This window comes from Gobio gobio (assembly GCF_949357685.1).
Source record: "Gobio gobio genome assembly, chromosome: 18".
Classification (NCBI taxonomy): domain Eukaryota; kingdom Metazoa; phylum Chordata; class Actinopteri; order Cypriniformes; family Gobionidae; genus Gobio; species Gobio gobio.
Genome location: NC_137111.1, coordinates 43,086,360 through 43,098,950, shown reverse-complemented (window position 1 = coordinate 43,098,950; position 12,591 = coordinate 43,086,360). Strand labels below are relative to the sequence as shown.

General features: G+C 37.0%; 1 protein-coding gene across 8 annotated transcripts; it reads left to right on the top strand.

The window, feature by feature from the left end:
* Positions 1-303: 303 nt before the first annotated feature.
* On the top strand, positions 304-12,408 carry khdrbs1a (KH domain containing, RNA binding, signal transduction associated 1a). 8 transcript variants are annotated; one of them, XR_013818381.1, is made up of 11 exons: positions 333-568; positions 2,111-2,232; positions 2,319-2,435; positions 2,517-2,663; positions 3,778-3,911; positions 4,020-4,257; positions 4,810-4,883; positions 5,043-5,071; positions 5,264-5,431; positions 7,553-7,606; positions 12,298-12,408. XR_013818381.1 is itself a non-coding variant. In XM_079842143.1 (9 exons), the coding sequence occupies exons 1-9, from the start codon at positions 448-450 to the stop codon at positions 5,362-5,364; spliced, it is 1,083 nt and encodes a 360-aa protein (XP_079698269.1). In that variant the 5' UTR covers positions 304-447; the 3' UTR covers positions 5,365-6,976. The 8 variants fall into 8 exon arrangements, 4 of the variants coding, with proteins under 4 accessions (XP_079698269.1, XP_079698267.1, XP_079698266.1 ...); XR_013818382.1 differs by having other exon boundaries at positions 5,261-5,431; XR_013818383.1 differs by having other exon boundaries at positions 5,043-5,101.
* Positions 12,409-12,591: the final 183 nt, after the last annotated feature.

Genomic DNA, 12,591 nt, shown 5'->3' with positions numbered 1-12,591 from the left:
TTCTAATTCAATTTCACAAACTCTAGGTAGGCCATACACTAATACACCTTTTTACAAATATAATCTTTAAAAGTGCTCAATCATAGTTTTAACTCAGAGCCGATCAGTGTATAGTGATTGGTTTTCTTGTATTTTACACCTCTAAAAAGGCATAATCAAGTTGTAATTATTACAAGTTAGGCTCGCGAATGGGCCTAAGCTAATTTCTAAACGTGACATCTGTTACGTTTCACAGCGCTGAAAGGACAGTCCAATCACAGTCGGTTGTTTTCAGAGGTCGTCCCGCCCCCTGGCTCATCCGACGCTTAAAATGGAAGCAGAGTTCGCCTCCTGACATCACTTCCTTCCGCGCCATTAGCCGCAGCAGCTTCCTTTGTCTGGAGCGGTAGAAGAGCCAGCACGCGCTTTCGCCATCAGCATTGACTTGAATTATCATCTGAAGCCACGATGGACGCGAACAACAAGAGAAAGAGCAGCACCGGCGACAGCAAATATCTGCCGGAGTTATTGGCAGAAAAGGACAGCCTGGACTCGTCTTTTACGCACGCCATGAAACTCCTGAGTGCAGGTCAGTACGCCTTGATGTTCATTATTAAACAATTCACGCAGAAATCCTAAATGCGACTTATGTAGTTATTAAATAATGTACTCGGGATGTTAAAGAGTGGAAAAGTGTATGTCGGCCTGAGTAAATTTCACGTGCATCGATGAAATGCGTGTTTGTAGGCCCGAGGCGGGATTTGCTCCGGTAGGCCGCACCGCGTTTTTCAACACCTCCAAAATTACACGACGCTGCACGTTGCGTTTTATGATATTGAGTTATATTGCGCTTTTTAATGTTGGGAATATGTGAAAAGTAACAGTTTCTGCTGAGGTTTTTGCTATTAAATCATAATTTCTTTGTTACCTGTTATATGAATATATTCAGTACAGTGCACGTTATACGTAACGTTAGGTGGTTGCGTTTTATCCTGCACAATTTGATTAATTTAGTTTTACCTTGAGAATTAGGTCAAATTTGAACCACGTTGAAAACTATGAATTCTTAATTCGGCCACCAGTGATAATTTATTCGAAGGATAAAATTGAGAAACGCGTTTAAAATGTGCATGCAACTTCAGTTAAATCTGTATTCGCTACAATTGGCCTAAAAATGTACTTTGTGTTCGTTGAAACACTGAATTTGGTTCAGTGAATCTAATCTCAAAGCAGCATCACGTGCTTTTCCTTTGTGGGGAAGGACCCCATTAATTCCCATAGGAACCCTGAGATTGCAGACAAAAGAGAAATGGATATTTAAACTAGTTATTTTTATAACACTTAATGCATTTTAGACTATTAAAGTGCGCCGTTGAAGTTATTTTGCAAACATATTTTCGTCTCTAGTTGCGTTTATCTGAGTGAAACCGCTTCTCGGTCACTACGAAAGTAGGGCGGGACTTTAGTTAATGGAGGACTGAATGAATCCGTGTCGATTGCTGTGATTGACGGGGTTTCCCGCCCTCGCGGGAATTTCACAATACAAAGAATACAACGTGAGGAAAGATCTAAACCTAGACTTTGCATTTGCTTAATAAAATGTAAGTTTTGTTGTGCGATACCACTTTGAAATTGAGTTAAATTTGTCCCCACCACTGCACATTTTGAATGTCTCCCTCATCAGACACTCACTTCGGGTCTTGCAGTCTCTACTAATGAGCTGATTTGGATCAGGTTTGTCTGAGGGAAACATGGTAAATGTGCAGTGGTGGGGGTCCCAAGGACAGGGTTGAGAACCACTGGTTTATGTACTTTTCTAGTGATCCTGAAGACCTTGATTGGCTTGTTCAGGTGTTTGATTGGGTTTAGTGCAAAACTCTGCAGGAAAGGGGATATTTAGGCCCAGAGCTGAGTTTAATGAGACGTGCTTTTGAAAACATGCTCTAATTAGCCCTGAACTCTGGGGAAAGTTATGGTATCAATTTAACTTTAATTTTAACTTCAACTCTTTAGTAATTATACCCGTTTAAGTCACAGTACATGCAACAAGTTAACAGTTGGTGTTTTTGTATATTTGCAACTTCCTGAATTGATTTGGCAATGCAAAATTAAAATATTTCGTCTTTTGCAGAGATTGAGAGGGTCCAGAAAGGAGAACCAAAAAAGGAGGCCGAGACGTACCTGGATCTCTTCACCGCAAAGAACGTGCGTGTTAAGGAGAGGGTTTTGATTCCAGTTAAGCAGTATCCCCGGGTAAGTCATCAGTCATTACACACTGAGTTTTGTCTCCCCAATGCAAGGACTTTTTGTTGAACTTAATTTCTCATTTCTTTTGTCAGTTTAACTTCGTGGGCAAGATCCTTGGGCCACAGGGCAGCACAATTAAACGTCTCCAAGAGGACACCGGTGCTAAAATATCAGTTTTGGGTAAAGGATCCATGAGGGATAAGAACAAGGTAATGAACCCTTCTTCGCACTGCTAATGAGTTTACTGTTAAATGACCTGGTTACTAAAGCTTAAATTGTGAAACCTTCAGGAAGAAGAGCTGAGGAAAGGTGGGGATCCCAAGTATGCGCACTTGGCAATGGAGTTGCACGTCCACATTGAGGTCTTCGCACCAATTCCAGATTGTTACCTGCGTATGGCGCATGCCATGGATGAGGTGAAAAAGTTCCTGATGCCTGTAAGTGCAAACTTTTTGACTTTCTCTTATTTGGTATTTTTCATCACTCATGTTTGAATCTAGGGGTGGGTTTGGGCAATAATGATCACAGAACAAAAATTCATGATAAATAGAAGGCTTGAAATTGACACGTGGCTTGTTAGCTATTCTTAATGTGTTTAACATCTAAAGAGCTGAGAAAATATAATGAATTTAACCCTTTATTTATTGGCAAGCAACCTGTGCAACATTCTGTTCCCTCGATTAGGGACCGCTGGGAGCTTAACACAAATAGCATTCCTGTGAAATAAACAAAAATATCAACAAAGCAAATGTAAAACCACTGCATTCCTTCTAAAGAGCAGGTTTTTTAAATTTACATTGAAACAGATGGCAGCATGTTATTGGACTGTCACTTTAAGACACTGCTCAGATCCAAAATACTGTTGCACATGCAACTCATTTCCCAACTGTTTGTTCCTTATGTAACTCAGACAAACATCTAAGTGAAAGCTCGCCAAGTCAGACTTTTTGGCAGTTCTGTGTGGATTTAGGCGTGAGCCAAGTATACTTTTTCCACTTCATTCCTTGGTTGGTTTTTTTCCCCCCCATGTCCTGCCGCATTGTAAGAATCTTTTTATTTTATTGGGAAATCCCTGATTTGGATGCCAAGTTTTGGCTTCTAGGGAGGAAAGACTTTATGAAGCAATTTTAGCTGCACATGAAAATTGACAACTGACCACTGGGCAAACTCTATAAAGCCGTTATTGGCCAATCATGATCGGCGCACCCCCCTCAATCAGAGCACCCTTAATATTCAATTAATAAAACATTTGAACATGAATGCTCATTCCTGTTTTTACATGGAGCTTTACACAAAAAATCAGTATTTTTTAACTTCAATTTATTAACCCTTAATTCTTTAGTAAATATAAATGTGTACATTAATTTGAAATATTAATAACAGTAGTCTTTTAAAATTGGGTATTGGCCTTTTTTTCATATCCTCCATAATTTAATCGTGCATCCCTGTTTTGTTGTATAATGGAATTGTGAGAATTTAAATTGCAACATTTTTAAAACTCCAACAATTGTATCTTGATCAGTCTGACTTATCCTTTTTCTCATGTGTCAGGTGGAGGGCCTTGATGAGATGCATCCGGATGCATTCATGGATCCAGGTTTTTTGAACGGCTCCCAGGACATGTCTGGCCTTGGAAGAGGGCATGGCCCTCCTGGCAGAGGCCGTGGTGGCCCACCACCCCCTAGGTGAGAACTTCTAATAGATGCATATCGCAAAACATGGGTTTTTTGCATGTAGAATATAAGTTATCTGAACAATTGGAGTGGGTGTATATATAATGTTTATTATCATAGGGGTCGTGGGATGCCCCCTCGCGGTGCACCAAGAGGAGGAGCTCCAAGAGGAGGACCTGGCCGTGGAGCCTCAGCACGTGGAGCCCCCAGCGGACGTGGTGGTCCTCCACCCTCCACACCAACCAGAGGAGGAGGTGCCTCTCGTTCAAGACCACCAGCGCAGGCTCAAAGGATGGCACCAGCATCTGCTCTCTCTCACCAACAGCACTCAGCCAAACCTGAAGCGTACGGCGAATATGTAAGTCAATATCCACAACACCAGCAACTCCGGTTTTAACATTGAAAAGTTTGGGGGCAAATGAGATTTAGTTGACAGAAGTGAATGCTTTCATTCAGCAAGAATGCATTTATATTACAATATATGTATAATGTTCAAATAAATGCTTTTCTTTTGACCATTTTAATCAAAGACTCTTGGGGGGGGTCATGGTTTTGCACAAATATTAAACAGCAAAAAGGTCTAGAATTATTTCTGAAGGATGAAAATGTCTCTATGATGCTATATTTAGATTTACCAGCACAGGATTATACATCTAAAAATGTTATTGATCTCCTAAATGCATCCTTGGTGAATAAAAGATTGTTCCAAGACTCTTTGAAGATGTTTTTAAAATGTTTTTTATTGCAATACTAGTTTGTGAAATGCATATCCTTCATTTGAGAACGCATACTTATTCAGTCACAAGTAACCATTCTGTTGGATTGTGCCAGTATTGTTACTTAAAAGGCTTTGCAAGTCTTTATAAATGTTTAGCGTGGCCCATCTTCACTGTCTCCTGTGTTTTCTCAGGCATACGAAGAACCATACGCAGAGGCTTCATATGAAGGATACGAGAGCTACTATAGCCAACCTGCTCCACAGCCGTGAGTGCCTTTTTTTTCTTTTTTCCCTTTGGTTTAGTGGAGACTTTCTCCTTTTAATTCCCCAAAAAGTCAGACTCAATGTAATTCTGTAACTTACTGGCAAGTCCTGCCATGATTTAAAAATGGTCTTTTAAAAACTTTTTTCTTTTCTTTCTACAGAGACACAGAGTATTATGACTACGGTCACGGTGAGGCACAGGAGACTTACGAGTCTTACAGTAAGACATGCTCTCGACTATGCAATGCATGGAATAGTTAAATGCTCTGTTAGATGTTCCTTGCATTAGGCACGTGTCTGTAGCATGCTAAACATTTATGTATGATGCAGTGTTATCCTTCAACGAATTGTTATGTTTAATGTGCATTTGTGTGTTTAGCAGAAGACGACTGGGAAGCCGCTGCTTGGGGTGGCGCTGGGGGGAAAGCACCAACTGCCCGTCCGGGCAAGTCATTCAGAGAACACCCATATGGCAGATACTAAGAGCTTTCCGTCACTGCCGTTGTTTGGGCAACCGCATCCCCCTCGTAACCTCTTGTAACCACCTAAAGTAATTCTAGCCGTTTTTGTATCTGTTTGGTTAACACTCCTTTTTAATATGAATCTACTCTTTACGTAGGCCGATGACCATTGACCATTCATAAGTTCATGACACGTTTTAGATTTGAGTATATGCTGTGCTTATATTCTCTTTGCATTTTGTTTTACAAATTGTTTTCTTTGTTTTATTTTAATGGTTAAGTGTTTCTTCTGAGAAAATGATACCTGAATGCTAGATAATTAGCTGATGTCCATGTGTAAAGTGACTTGATAAAAAAAGAGAAAATTGCCTGTTAATATCACTTAGATTTATTCCAAACGCGCTTTTGTAAGGCATAACAAAAAAATTGAGGGACGCTCAAAAAAAGTTCCTGTACAAACCAACTTGTTACTTATTTTTCAAAGAACAAATTCCATTTTGGTTTGAGGCTATTTATTGTTTGTAAGTCTCGTGAAATCCAAAATTCGCATTGCTGATTCGTTGTTAAATGAGCAAAACAAATATCGCAAAGGTTCGAGTTTACTTCTAGACAGGTAAAAGTACAGCCCTCTCAAACCTTTGTACATACAATACTCAAATATTAGACTTGTTCTTTGGTGTTTGTTTTTCTTTTCTTTTTAGTTGCCGAAATATTAGCGAACTTGTGTGCATTGCCTAACTAGGGAACTAAATATGTCCAAAATGTGTCCCTATCAGTTTGTCAATAAAGCATAGTTTTCTTTTACAGCCTTCAAAAAGTTTGTTTTTGACTTATTAAAGTTGTAATAGTCATCCCATATAAAACTGTCAACTGTTGCACACTGTCAAAATTCTGCATGCATTTTATAATATCACAATATTTAGTTAGACTTGTTTTGCTGTTCAAAATATATTGTGTATAAACCGTTGATAAATAGTCTGCAATTAGCGTGGAGTTATTTGTATCAAGTAGATCGTGAAAAAGCTGCACATTATGTCTTGTACAGGAACAATTGACCTCAATAACATTAAAGACAAATTTCCAAAATCTGTTACTTTTGTCCCCAACAAGCTTTTGTATTTATGAAATTAAAGAGGTCATATCTTAAATCAATTATACTTTTTGATTTGTCGTTGTACTACGAAAACATGCTATAACATTCGGAACTCAAACCTTTCAAATAATGCATTAACTAAAGCTACAACACCTATTCGGTAAGTCAACTGGGACAAACAACAATGAAGTGTCTGCCTGTTTTTGGTGCAAAAACAAGTGGATTGATATGACCTCTTTAACCAGATAATAGACAATCTATTCAACATTAACAATGATTTATACACAATAAGGAAATCCTGGAATTTTAATGTGTTTATACCTGTTTTAAAAGCCATAACCCTGTTGCAACCTTGCATCAGAGTCACTAAATCCCTCTGATGTCACAGACTCTACATGTTTGTCTTCTATTGAAAAGGATCTTGAGGTAAGACCTGCAGAGTCACCTCTAAAAGCACAGATAGATTCCCTTTTTTAAAAGGTAAAGTATACATGCACAAAACAATTTAGATGTTTGGTGCTCCTATGGTAATTTTGCGTGCAAAACAACAAAAAAGCAAAAGAACGGCATGAGATGTATTGTCCAACCAGATCACTCAACACAAAGGCTTTTGTAGCCCAGGGTGAAAGTTTTGACCGTGAAGATGATTCAAATGTTCAGTCTTACCTGACTTTCGCCGGCTTAAACGACAAAATTGGGAAAGATGGCGTAAAGTGTAATGCAAGCTTCAAAAAGGTAATATCAACCCTAAACTTCTCTCTTAGCACAACTGTTCATTCACTCATTTGTACACAATCATTGCAAATTCAAATTCCGTTGTTTGCCAATTCAAAAGTCAATATTCCTAAACCTGGCTAACACATCATAAAACATTCAACTTTCTAAAAACAAGCTTAGTCTGTCATTTTTATATGCAACTCTTGTGTTAAAAACAAATAGATTATAGTTTTGTCAAAAATTACACTGTTATTAAAAAGTTTTCTTGTAGCTGTACAAAATAGACAAAAATATCCTCAAATTTTACAAGCATTAGATATTTGTGTAGAGCTAAACTTGTCTTTGTGAAATTGTCGATTTGTGAGGTCTTGTGTACTAACTCCTCTCTTGTGTTGCTCAGTGACTGATGGCGAGAGCTTCTCTCCAGACTGGCTTTACCAGGCAGCTGCTACAGGTGAAGTGTGTAAATATTTAATGAACTGTCAGTATTAGTTAAATGTGCAAAAATTGTGCACATTGTTTTTATGAAACTAGTCAATTGAATCTGGTGGATCCACTTTATATCAGGTTTTTAACTGTACTATTAATCATTTGATTAACCCTTAATCGCCCCTCAAGTAGGGTTTACGTTTGAGTCCCTTGGGGTCAGATAGACCCCAAGCTTTTACAAAGCGATTGCATAAGGAAATATAATTTTTTTACATGGAAAACTATATATCATTTTTTTTATTTACTTCTCAACTATACATTTATGTGTTTTTGTGGGTATTTGGTAGTTTTTTACCTATTTACTGCACAAATACTTAACTATGTCATAAATTGGCTCATTAAAAATCATTTTTTTATGAAAAAATCACTTGAATGATGATCTTAAATAAATATAAATAGTTTTTGGACATTGCTCTATGTGTTAGGGATAGAATACCGCCATCTGTAGGTTTGTGGAAAAACATTAGGAATTATAGTTAAAGAGAGAGTGCAATGACCACATTATCCACTAGAGGTCCATAGGGAAGTTATGCAAAAGTTAAGCTGCCGTTCATCTTTCTTTTATTTGCCCTTTTCCCTCTCTCTCATGATTGTTCCATGTTGCATTTGTGCTCTAGTATTTGTCCTTCATTTATGTATGGAATTTTTTTAGATTTATGCCAGTTTTGTTGATTTTATTTGCCAGTTTCTATAAAAATGCTCTCTGTTGCAGTCACACATGTGTGTGTTTGTGTGCGTGTGTGTATGAGACAAAGTTCGTTCCACTTTGTGATTATGCTCTAGGACCAGATCTTGATATAAATGTAGACATTTTCAGATTTATACTGGATTTAGTTGATTTTTTTTTACAAACAAAGTGAAAAAAAAGCATTTTTTACATTTTCCCATTCATTGCCAAAATCCAAAAAAATGCTCCAGACACCGGTGTTTGTGTTTGTTTGTGTGTGCGTGTCAGTGAACATGCTTGTTCCATATTGCATTTGTGCTCTAGTATTAGTACTTCATTTATGTATGAAAATATTTCAGATTTATGCCAGTTTTGTTGATTTTATTTGCCAGTTTCTATAAAAATGCTCTCTGTTGCAGTCACACACGTGTGTGTTTGTGTGTGTATGTGCGTGTGTGTATGAGACAGAAAGTTCGTTCCACTTTGTGTTTATGCTCTAGGACCAGACCTTGATATAAATGTGGAAATTTTCAGATTTATATTGGATTTAGTAAAAAAAAAATTGAATGGGAAAGTGTAAAAAATACATTTCTCACTTTTTTTGTCATTTTCAATGTGGGGTCAATCTGACCCCGAGGGACTTAAACGGTAAATTTTTTTTACACACCTTTAGAACAACCAAATCAAGCCCAGATTTTTTGTGCATGTTTAGATAGATTATGTAGGAAAAGTCACCGAGTCTCATGGCCCTGAGATGAAGGGAACACTTTTAAAAAATGGAGGAAAAGTCCAGTGGGGTCAGCTGGACCCCAAGGGACGATTAAGGGTTAAAGTGCTCTAATTTTGTACTTGTTTTAAAGGCGCCTGCATCTTAATTTGATTCAGTGACATTTTTAGTTTTAGTTATTAAATTGATAGGGTTGTTTTTGTCGAAAGTTAGTAACTTTATATATCCAGTTAAATTTTAGTGCTTTTAATTTATACTTGAGTTTATTGCCAAGTAACATTTTAGGGTTAGGAAAAATGTGTATGCTATTTGGATCCTTTACACACCTGCAGCGTCAAATGCAACCCTTTTAAAACTGGTTTCAAAGTGCAAGTTTATGAAATTAGTTTTGTGTCAAGTACAAAAACGTGAATTTGTGATAACCGTAATGTCATGTGTATTGCATGTAGGGCTGCAACAACTAGATTAAAATCGATAATGATAATTGACACTTCTCATCAATTAGTCGGGTCTGCACAAAGCTTCGTCGCACCAAATTACGGTACTGAATATCACTTTTCTATGGACAAAATGCTTCTAGAATGGAGTGAAACCGAGTGAGCTGATGTAGGAAAGTATTTGATCATAACCCAAAACAATACTTTTTTTCAAGCTAATGCATTAGCGTTTAACATGCCGTCATGCACATTGACAGATGCGTGTGCGTCCCCAGCACAAAGCATTCATTTTGCAGGTTATATCATTCTCTGTGAATGTCACTAATTCACGCAAGTATTTCCGTTTTTGCATGAGCACCTCCTTACAGTCTGAATTCAAAACTTCACTGAACGAGCAATGTGCATGTCGTACAGACAGAACGCAGTTAAGAGAGGGAGACTATTAATATTGAGCACAAATTCATTTAGCCGAAGGATCTGCTTATTGACTTTAAATTTCAACATGTCAACACTTTAAAAAGTCAACATGTAATTCAAGTATTTTGTGTAGTAACTGTAAGGGGATAGCAGTGTGTAATAGGTTATATGAAGAGTCTTGCATTTGTTCAATTTACAGGATGAATAAAATAAGGTTACTTTGTCCATAGTCAATGTGTTCCTGCAGAACATTCCTCTTACCTGGTAAAAAAAAAAAAAATTGAATGTATGGATTTGCACAGTTAAGTACAGATACCTCTTTTGAAAAATTAACCCATGTTATAGTAAACTTGTTTTTAACATGGAATAACTCCAATAACCCTGTTTTATTTATTTTGTTATAAAACAATGTTAATTTTGAATGTGTAGATATTCATATGTAGGACCGCATTGGGCGTGATGTGGAATGATGTTAATTTTATTTTTTTTTCTGATTTAATCTATGCTAAAAATCGGCCAACAAATAATTTGTTAGTTGAAGCCCTAATTATGTTCAGTCTATTGTTTCTTTACAAAGTGACCATTGCCGACGCATTTAGTTTTCACGTATCCAGGATTTTGACAATGTTCTTGTCTGTATGGGACTTCTCAATCACAAAGCTTGTCAGTTTTTAGTACCGTTTTGTGTAAACGTACCCCTAGTTAATGATAACCCTGCTGTAACATCTATAATTATACTGTTAACGTTCCCTTACACCTTAACCCCTTCTAAAACTTTACCATACCGCCTAAACTTGCCTGCATCCCTGTTCTAGCCATAAGTACATGATAAAGACACCTGATTAAAGTGGACAGATGTTTTAATTTGTTTTCTATTGAACTTGTACATCCATTGGCATAATCAAATGCATTCAGTGGTTTTGAACCCCAATTTCACGAAGTTCCTTTTGAGGTTTGATCTTGGTACTGAAATTAAAAGCAATATAGAAAGGCAGTGTTTATCAGGATTCAGACCATAAGCAAACTAATTTAAAGAATCCTGAGACATGGACATTTCAATAGTGTACAACCTAGCAATACTTCTGCCTTAACCCTTAATCCTCCCTTGGGGTCCAGCTGACCCCACTGGACTTTCCTCCATTTTTAAAAAGTGTTCCCTTCATCTCAGGGCCATGAGACTTATATTATTTGGGAAAAGTCACAATCTAAACATGCACAAAAAATCTGGGCTTGATTTGGTTGTTCTAAAGGTGTGTAAAAAAAAAGATTGACCCCACATTGAAAATGAATGGGAAAGTAAAAAATACAAAAAAAAAATTCCCTTTTTTGTCAAAAAATTAACTAAATCCAGTATAAATCTGAATTTCCACATTTATATCATGGTCTGGTCCTAGAGCATAAACACAAAGTGGAACGAACTTTCTGTCTCATACACACACGTGTGTGTGTGACTGCAACAGAGCATTTTTATAGAAACTGGCAAATAAAATCAACAAAACTGGCATAAATCTGATTCCATACATAAATGAAGGACAAATACTAGAGCACAAATGCAACATGGAACAATAATGAGAGAGGGAGGGAAAAGGGCAAATAAAAGAGATGAAAGGCAGCTTAACTTTTGCATAACTTCCCTATGGACCTCTAGTGGATAATGTGGTAATTGCACTCTCTAACTAATTCCTAAAAATTTTCCACAAACCTACAGATGGCAGTATTCTATTCCTAACACATAGAGCAATGTCCAAAAACTATTTATATTTATTTAAGATCATCATTCAAGTGATTTTTATTTTTATTTTTTTAAAACAGCCAATTTATGACTAGTTAAGTATTTGTGCAGTAAATTGGTAAAAAAAAAACTACCAAATACCCACAAAAACACAGCATAAATGTATAGTTGAGAAGTAAATAAAAAAAATGATATAGTTTTCCACGTAAATTTTTTTTAATTTCCTTACACAATCGCTCTGTAAAAGTTTGGGGTCTATCTGACCCCAAGGGACTCAAACGTAAACCCTACTTGAGGGACGATTAAGGGTTAAATGGGTTATCCAAATTTGTCTTATGTAAAGCGCTGACCTGCATCTGCGTGTCTAAAGCTTGATGGCATGACATTTGATGAGGTAGTTGCATACCAGTCCTATTGCACCAAGTTTTGTCATGTTTTCTTGACTGGATGGCTATGGGAAAGTTTAAACTCACTGAACCAAAAAGTATTGCTTCTCTGAAAGTGAATGTATTTCGGTTATGTTATGACTCTTTGTCAAAAGCGGTGAACTTGTGCGACACACTGTTGGCTTGTTGGTACAGATCCTTGGCTTTTAAATGGAGAAGGAACTGGCATGCAAGACTTTGAAAATGTGGTTCTAGTTTGACTCACTCTATGCTATGTTTCTCTGTTGCAGGCTTTTGGTGCAGAAGAGGAAGTTTTATTGTACTTTTTTTAGTGTTTTAAGATGTCTTGTTACTTTTTATACATGGGTTTTTTGCATCCCAATAAATGGTTTTATACAGTTTTTGTCTGTCATCTTTACCTGCCAGTAGGTTAAGCCAAGTTTTGGGGTTCATGTCAACAAATTTAACTCAGTTTTAGCTTTTAAATTTCAAAGAGTTTATTACAAATGATCATGGCAATTCATTTAGGGAGGGGATACAAGCCATTAGAAAATTATATTTACCCATTGTTGTGGTGAACTGCT

Coding starts and splice junctions, on each gene's coding strand:
- khdrbs1a (XM_079842140.1), top strand. CDS start 448: ATGGACGCGAACAACAAGAGAAAGAGCAGCACCGGCGACAGCAAATAT. Junction 3,912..4,019: donor GGTGGCCCACCACCCCCTAG/GTGAGAACTTCT, acceptor TTATTATCATAG/GGGTCGTGGGATGCCCCCTC. Junction 4,884..5,042: donor AGCCAACCTGCTCCACAGCC/GTGAGTGCCTTT, acceptor TTCTTTCTACAG/AGACACAGAGTATTATGACT.